Source organism: Pteropus alecto, unplaced genomic scaffold (assembly GCF_000325575.1).
Source record: "Pteropus alecto unplaced genomic scaffold, ASM32557v1 scaffold134, whole genome shotgun sequence".
NCBI classification, from domain to species: domain Eukaryota; kingdom Metazoa; phylum Chordata; class Mammalia; order Chiroptera; family Pteropodidae; genus Pteropus; species Pteropus alecto.
Window position 1 is genome coordinate 12,327,127 of NW_006436283.1, and position 8,792 is coordinate 12,335,918.

Below are 8,792 nucleotides of genomic sequence, written 5' to 3' on the forward strand. Positions count from 1 at the left end.
TCTCCTCCTAGGAGAACACTCAATGGCCGGGAAGGTGACCCATCAGGCCTGGACTTTTCTCCCCAAATGTCTCCTCAGTAACCCTCCACCCACTCCTTTGCAGGGGCCTTCCAGACCCTGGGGTACCCCCGTGCTGACCACCCCGGGCACCAGACACCCACCCCCACTGGGCCCTGAGTGACAAATTCCTCCTGAGGGAGGGCTGGGGAGATGGACCCTGGCCCTGTGGGGCAGACATGCTCTGCTCCCACGTGGCCCTATGGGAACTCAAGCCACTTCTGGTATGAGCAGGACATGGTCAACAGAGCTGGCTTCCAAGGGTGAGGATGGGGACCCAATGGAAGTGGCTCAGCTCCAGGACCCTCCCGGTCAGGAGTCTCCCCCTTCACTCTGGGCCTTTAGAGAGCTGTGGACAACAAAAGCAGTCCTGTACTCTCACCTCCTACCCTATTATTAGGTCAGACGGAGACCCCTGCAGCCCTCCGATCTTCCCAGAGAGAGGGGAGGGGAGGAAGTCGAGAGAGCTTTCAGGTCCCCAGCCCCCCCACAGCCAGGCAGGAAACGGTGGAGCAGAGTGGGGCTTTCATGTGGCTTCTTACTCCAGAGAAGAAATGAGGCAGGTTCAGAGTCTTTGTGGGGTGGAGATGGGACTGATTCACAGGGAAGCGAGGGACTGGTTGGGGGCCGAGCTGAGAGAAGGCGTGGCCGCAGGCCCCGGGGGGCATGTGGGGGGCTCCGGGGCTGTTTCTAGCCCTGCAGTGAAGCTGGCGTGGGTCCCTGGGCCAGCGTCTGTCTTCACAGTAGGCTCTCGGCGTCATAGTAGTCTGGGGGGAGACAGCACCCAAGTCTTGACTCCCTCCTGCCTCAGTGGACCCCAAGGAGAGAAAGGGGTGGGGACAGGCCAGTTGCCTGCAGCGGTGACAGTAACAGTCACCCCAGGGGAACATGATCCTCCTGGCCTTCTGACCCATCTCTAGGCCTGGGCCTCACTGCCACCGAACCTGCCCCTACCTGAAGCCGGGGGCACATCTGCACCTACAGTCCCTGTGGCGCTGGGGGGTGGGGGAGGGGGCACTGCTCTCCTGAAATGGAAGTGAGAAAAGAAATACCCCCATCAGAAGTGGCCTCCGGTGTTTCACCCACAAATATCTCCCCACCCCCAGCCTCAGGCCAGCTCTTTCAGCCCAGCCCCAGAGCAGGGCCCTGGCAGTGCCCAGACCTCCCACCTCACTTACACCCCCCTTCTCCAGGAGGCAGGAGGGCGGTGCTGAATCCTGCACGTGTCCTGCAAGTGAGGCGGATATGGGGGAAGGGATGAAAACAGCGCTGGCCAGGGTCGCAGGGGCTCCGGAGCGGGCATCAGGCAGGGCAGGTAGTGGTGGTGGAGCACCAAAGGCCCTTCCTCCGGGGCTTCCAGCTCCTCCTCCTCCCCACGCTCCTCCTGCTGACCTTCCGGGCAGACCTTGGGATCATGAGAAAGCGGAAGGAAGGTGGTGATACAGTACCAGGTTCTCCCTACTCCTCCGCTCCTCCGAATCATTTCTCCAGATACTCATCATCAAATGGCTACTGTTTATTGAGCTTTTACTACAGGCAAGCAAGGCACTGTGGAGACATTTATTCTTTATTTTGCAGGTGGGAAAAGTGAGGCTCCAAAAGGTCGAGCAACCTAGCTAAGGTCACCCAGCTAATAAGAGGCTGAACAGGGACTGGAAGAATCCAGGTGTGACACCAGAGCCGGGGCAGAAGTCCAGCAAGCTGCCCTTGACCTTGCTCCCAGGCCCTGGAGCCACCTGTGCTCCATCGGTGAGGTGGGGTACTCATCTCAGGGCCTCCCTGAGGGCCTGGGGTTGAGGGGCAGCGCTGCTCTTGCCAAACTGGATGGTGGACATAGCCCTCACCGCTTCTAATGTGCAAAATCCTATCTGGCTTTCAAGGGCTAATTTTAAGGCCACCTGCTCTTCCAAGGAGCTTTCTCCTCATCTCCCAACCAGGTGAGCACACAGGTGGTGTACCTCTCCTGCGCCAGTCACAGCCAAAGTCGCCTTGTATTCGTAGTCATTCATTTACCCATTCCTTCGCCCAACAAACATTAGTTGGGCTCCTAATAAGTATCAGGCCCCCTGCAGGCCCAGAGTACAGTGGTGTCATCTTTCTCAAGAGGGAACCCCAGATGGATGCCCACCCCTGAACCTGGAGGTGGGCTGCCCCGGTGGTCCACTCCTCCCATCCCCAGCCCTCGCACCTGTGGGAGAGGGGAGGCTGGTTGGAGGTTGAGCGCTGCTGCCACCAGGCGACTCAGCAGCAGCTGGTGCATCTGCGCGGTCTGCAGCATCATCAGCTCCAGCAGGTCTAGGGGGCGGGAGTTTAGCAGGCCCTCGGCAGACCCATGCCAGGCCTCCCGTGCCCTCTGCCCCGACCTCAGGGCCTTTTCTCAGACACCTAGAGAATCTACTTGGGCATAGTGGGGCACAGGAGGCGGGAGGGAGCCCGGAGTCTCACCTTCCTTCACGCGGCTGGGCTGCGGAGGTGGAGATAGGACGGACCACGGGAGGGGCTGCAGGACGGTCACCCAGGGCTGGGAGCAAGGGGAGACTCAGCCAGGCCAGGAGGAGAAAAGGTGGGGGCCCAACCTCTCCCCGCTGCCACCCCACCCCCATGAGTCGTCTCAGTAACCCACCGCCCCACCGCCTCCCCGCTCCCTGCCAAGTCGCTCTCATATCCCCATCCCAGAGAGGGCTCCCCAACTCGGCCATCGCCCCCTGGCCTCCGCAGTAAAGGCAGGCTCTGCTCCCTGGTTCAGCCGTTACCGTCGTGGCTGCACTCTGCGGTGGAGGAGGACTCCAGCTCCCTCCAGTCCCGGAGGCCATGGCCGGCTTCCTTGGGTCAGGGTTACCTTGACAACTCTGGCGACGCCAAAGCCTCCCACGCATGCGCAGGTCCCGCCCAGGCTCCAGGTACCTGGAGCGTTGGCTTTAATTAAGTCTCCGCCTTCTGCTCTCCTCTCTCCACCTCTGAGTTCAGCGGGTCCCCGGGACCTACCCTCCTCCCCCAGGAGGCCCGTTTCTTTCCTGGATGTCCACCTCCAATTTCCCCGAGCGGGGCTGGGCGTCACATCTTATCCCTCAGGGTAATTCCCACGCTTGCGCATCCCCAGTACCGGGCCTGGGGAGGCCGGCCCTGACTCAGACACTTAGTTTTCTTCTGGTACCAAAGCTCAATTGATTAGGATGGTGAGTTAAGCAGAAAGAGAGAATTCTGTAGGAGCAGGCCAGGGGCCAGGGGCAGGTGAGCGAGGAGGACGGAAGATCCTGTCACTCTGAGTCAGAGGGGGTTCTCCTGTGAGCCAAGGGTGGTTTCTGGAGCAGACCAAGAAAGGAAACACCAACCAAGTTCACAGAAAAGGCTGGGCCCTGGCCAGAAACAGGTGGCTAGTCCCTCGACTCCCCATCAGTCGTGGTTTGCTCCCTGGGTCCCCACCAAGGTGAGCTGCTGTTTGACAGAGGTGGAAAAGCCCAGGGAGGTCAGCAGCAGTGCCCAATATTGTCCCTCATCCAGGAGAAATGAGCAAAGCATGCATTCTTTGACAGGAAGTTATCAAGGTCTTATTTGCTTAAGAACAGGTGAGAGGAGAGATCTATTTCAGGAACTGTGAACATCCTGAGATGGGCCCTGAGCAGCGGTCAAGGAAAATCCAGACAGGAAGCTGGGATTAGCACCCCCTGAGTTGCCCTTCCCCCACCTCCACTTTCATTCAGCCCCCCTTCCCTGAAGGTCTGCTATTTAAATCAGAAAGACCATTCCCACCCCCTCCTTTGAGCCCCTCCTTTGGGCATAGTGGGGCACAGGAGGCGGGAGGGAGCCCGGAGTCTCACCTTCCTTCCTTGGACTGCCTCCAGGGGGAGGGGGGCTGTGGACAGGGCACTAGCTGTCCTTGTGGGTCTTCCAGCCTCAACAGCCATCAACAAACTGAGATCTGGCACTGTGGTCACAGGCCCCCAGTGAGTGGGAAGGGCACAGAGGTGCATCTTTCCAGCTCCACCCTCACCCAGGGCGAAAGACAAAACCAATCCTGTGCTCACCACCCCCTACCTTGACCAAGGAGGTGCCTGTGTGTAGAAGGCATCCTTCTGAACCCTGAGACGCACTAGTGTATTCTCACCGGTTCCAGACTTGTTACGAAGTGAAAACGCAGCCATGAAACGAGAACAAAAATACAAGACTGTGCAAAGTCCCCCACGGGTGAGACGTCAAAGAAAAGATTATAAAGAAGAGCGGACTCCGGCGGCGAGGGATGGAGTCCGGAGGGAAGTGGAAGTCCTTGGGATGGGGCCAAGCAGTCTGGCAGGGAGAGGGCGGCCCAGGCCGAGGACACAGCCTGAGCAAAGGTGCAGTGCAGGAATGGACAGGGCCTGTAACGATCCAGTGGGTCAAACTGTCTGGCTGTGCTGGAGGACCTGGGTAGAGAGGAGGCCCTGCAGCCCAGACAGATACAGGTCAGACTCCAAGGCCAAGGTATGAAAGTCTTTGTCACGTGAGTCATAGAGAGCTCTTGGCGGGTTTTGAGCAGGAGAAGAATCAGGGGGCGACCTGTGCACAGCCATGTTTTAGGAAGATTCATCTCGTTCCTCATATCTTTGTTTGTGTCAACCAGAATTAGCAAGAACGAATGTCTGATGGGGATGTGTCTTCCCAATGGAATACTATTCAGTCATTGACAACCTTGGTCTAGCTGTATCTATTGATGTGGAATGATATCCAAAAGAGTTGATTTGAGCAAAACAATCAGTAAGCACAGTAAGATCTGAGTTGATGTGGAATGATATCCAAAAGAGTTGAGCAAAACAATCAGTAAGCACAGTAAGATCTGATTTCTGCTTTAAAAATCACACGTATATATGTGCGTGCGTGCGTGCATGTGCGTGTGTGCGTCGAGAGAGAGAGGGAGAGGGAGGGGGCAACTATGGAGGAGCAACTACGGAGGAGGGGTCTCCTGCCATTGGTTCCTGCTCTCGCCTACAGTCTCTTCACCCCGGGGACATTTTCTGGCCACAGGTGAGGCAGGCCGGAAGTCATCCCAGGACCAATACTGAAGCATTAAAGGACAGGAGTTGCTAGTAAGCTCCCCAGCCTCCGGGCCTCAGTGGGACAAATCGGAGGGGTCCTCCCCACAGTCTCTCAGCGATCCCCGTGGCTTGGTGCCCCAGTCGTCAAGGCGACAGCCTGCTCAAGTGCGCACGGTTTAGTGGCCTGTCTCCTCTTCCTGTCACTTCCCCCTTCTTCACAGTGCTTCCTGGAATTTGTTTTCAGATAAACTACTTGCTCCAAATCCTTATCTCAGGCTCTGCTTTTTGGGGGGGGGAATCCAAACTAAGACACCAACCTCCCACTTTCTCCATGTCTGTCCCCAGGCCGCTGAAAACTCCTGGAAAAAAAAAAGAGCTATTTTAATAGCTCTAGGATAAATTCGTTAGGTGAACCGAAATACTAAAATGAACAGTGATGAAAATTCATCTAAGAATATAACGATCAATGAATTAAAGTGAGACAAAGCTGGAGGTGGGGGGTGGGGCAGCAAGGAGGCCACCCCCTAAAGGAAGCCCAGAGCAGGCTGGAGGGGGCTGCGGAAAACAGGCAGGAAGAGATAATCATTTTAATATCTCAGATATAAGATTCCATGTTAACCCTATGTGACACTCATATCGGAAGTCAGGCCTGAGGTGAAACCTATCTAACGTCTATTCAGTCAGAGATCTTTGTCCAAGGAACGTGAACCTTTTGCTATTTGAGGAAAGAAAAGCCACATCCTTACCTGCCACAGCTACTTGGCTTATTATAGAAGATCTAACGTCAGCCGAACACGGAGGAGGGGAGGGTCCTTCTTCTTGACCTGCCTCCTGTTATTTTCTTCGAGGCATCGAACACTCCGCCTATTTCCTTTCCTTTTTTTTTTTTTTTCTCAAAGGAGACTCTTATTTGCATCTTTTGTTTTGTTTTGTTTTGTTTTGTCTTTAGTATCTCAAGACAAAATGTAATCAAAGTCCCCACCCCTGGTGCCTTGGTAAATCTATTCCTGGGACTAAGCTAAACATGGAAGAAGATTTCTAATCAAATGTGTTCATCGCACTGTTATTTTTAAGAGTCGAAAGTTGGACATGACCCAGTGTCTATCAGCAAGGGAATAGTTCTGTAAAATCAAGGGAATTTACTCAGAGGAAGTGTGCAGTCTTTGAAGATCACAAAAAAATGAGCTCTCCCCTCAGAAAAGGAGAGAAAAGGACCCTTTTTAAGAATTCGAGTGGGAAATTTCAGTGCTGCTTCTTGGTACAGATGAGGAAGCGCCAAGCTGAGAGACCATCAATGGGCGCTTTGCTCGGGCTGTTCCCGATAGAGGCACAAATTGTCTTTGTTGTTTCGATACATATAAATCTTCAGGGAGGACTGAGATCGGCGTCCTCAGCTTACATGGCCAGCTTTTGGACCAACCACTGAGGCCAAGAGGATTAGCCAAAGCTAGGTAACACGTCCACCTCTGTGGCCAGGGCAAGGTGGCTGTCCTGTAACCGGCAGCCCCACCGGAATCACGTACTTGGAGTAGAGGAGAAGCAGTTCCCAAAAGGAAGGAGAAACGTTATCAAGAGAGAAAGACATTCATTTCCCTTGGGCCGTGGGGGAAAAAAATAATATTTAACATATAAATTTTTGTTCCCAATCAGCCCCATCCCTAATTCAAAAGATAGCTCGTGCGGATTAGAAAAAAAATTAGCCCCTTCTAGATGTTTTGCTACCATCTGCTAGAAAATTATCATCTTAAATGCACTAATCTGTAACGACTACCAATGTGATCGGTGCCCAGAATTGAGTAGTATACAACGCACACAACTGAATGCAGCAGCTCTGCCCCGTCGTCTGCTACTTTTCCCTTCAATTACTTCCATCCTTCATTGGAGAAAGTCTTACCCCATAGAGCTTTGGGCAGGAGCAAGGCAGAGAGTGAAAAGGCAGAGCCCCTCCCCCTGCGCCCACAGACAGGGCCAGTGCATTCTCAAGGGGAGAGCGACCAAGAGTTCCAGAGAGTGGCCATTGGCAAAGCAAATCCAAATGATGAGAGGGACCCCAAAGAGCAGCTTTGGGGAGACAATGTGGGAAGGATATGAGAGAAAACACTTGCTTTTTTTCTGAATGCTAGAAGCAGCAGACTCTTGCAGAGAAGAGGCAGGGGCAGGCAGAAGCTGGATCACATTAGCAACGCGACCACATGAAAGTGTTTGTTGGAGAGGTCGGCGAGCAAAGCAGGATAAAGAACGACACGGAGACCAAGCTCGCCCCGATCCCTGGCCCAGAAGACACACCTCTGGTGCGGGAGGTCCGGGCTTGGCGGGGACTCCTCAACCACAGCCAGACCTGGCCCCCAAGAGGGCTGCACAGTGCTGAGGCTGAATCAGAGTCGCTGGGAGAAGAGGTGACGTTGGGTCCACCCCCAGGACCGAGAGTCACCACTCCGTGAGCCCCTCTCAAAGTCCACTCTGTCCGGGACTCAGCGCAACTGGGGCTCTGGCTGCTAGAAAAGACGGACCCAGGGGTGGGCCTGGGAGACTGGGGGAGTGCCGCAGGGAGCTTAGGGGAACGGGGTTCTGGATTCACCTAGGAATTCTCATGTCTGCCTGGGGCAGGCGCCGGTGAGCAAGCCATGAGATGGGGCATTTCACAACTGCTCCACTAGGGGTCACCACAGCCCCAAAGTGGAGGGATGGGATGGCTCGACCAATCTCATTCCTCCCCCCGCCAGGTCCCCTTCCCAAGCTCTGAGGGACAGATGTCTAGCCAGTGGGATAGGGGGAGTGGTGGCAAAGAAATGACCCTCAAGACTGCTGTGTGTGTGTTCAGATATTTGATGTGTGAATGTGGGTGTTTGGGTGTGTGAGTGTGGATGTGTTTGGGTGTGTGATGTGTGAGTGTGGATGTGTTTGGGTGTGTGAGGTGTGAGTGTGGGTGTTCAGACAGGCATACACTTGATAGAAACCTGGTGACCATAGACACAGATAGGTGGCCCTTGTACATGTGAACAGGAGCGTGTATATGGGCACAGACAACCGCGTGGAATTAAGTAACACGCATGGAAAGGCACGAAGGCACGAGCGTGGCTGCGGTGTGCGTGTGTGTTCACAAGATGTATATTCGATAACTCTGTGGTCCGTGATGTGCATTGGTGTTCACCTGGCAGGAGACTGCATAAGGCTACATGTATATAATAATACATATGTACACGCGAGCCTGATGTGAGCGTGAAGTGTGTCTGTAGGTGTGAGGACACGTGTGTGTGAATGGTGTAACATACAGCCGAAGAATTGGTGTGAATGTATAAAGGGCGATTTATGTGTATGGCTGGGCGTGTGTGAGTGTGAGCATTTGTGTGGAGGGACGCATACGTGAGTGTATACCAGAGTGTGTGCGAGTGTGTGAGCAGTGTGTGCCATGGGAGTGCTTCTGGAAATGAGTGTGTGAAAGGAGATTCGAGTATGAGAATGAGCTGTGTGATGGGAGGGAGAGCAACTGCGTGTATGGGCTCGTATGTGTGCCCCAGTGAGTGTGCGTGTGTGTGCACGTGCGTGGGCAAGTGCGTCACACCCCCGCCAGTGGGCCCCAGCCCATGCGGTCCCAGGCTGAGTCCATAGCACACCCAGTGAGGGAAGTGTGGCCGAGGCTCCCACCTGAAGATTGGCCCAGTCCTCAGGTTTCACTCATGACCCTGTGACATCAGCAGCAGCAGCTGTCCCCGCCGGCCCGGCCCC

General features: G+C 54.8%; 1 protein-coding gene across 1 annotated transcript; it reads right to left on the reverse strand.

The window, feature by feature from the left end:
• Positions 1 to 129: 129 nt before the first annotated feature.
• Positions 130 to 3,804, reverse strand: PRR29 (proline rich 29). Its single transcript, XM_006912307.2, has 4 exons — positions 2,811 to 3,804; positions 2,503 to 2,578; positions 2,246 to 2,352; positions 130 to 1,462 (listed from the first exon to the last, which is right to left on the reverse strand). Exons 1-4 carry the CDS (start codon positions 2,931 to 2,933, stop codon positions 1,232 to 1,234), a joined length of 537 nt encoding a protein of 178 aa, XP_006912369.1. The 5' UTR covers positions 2,934 to 3,804; the 3' UTR covers positions 130 to 1,231.
• Positions 3,805 to 8,792: the final 4,988 nt, after the last annotated feature.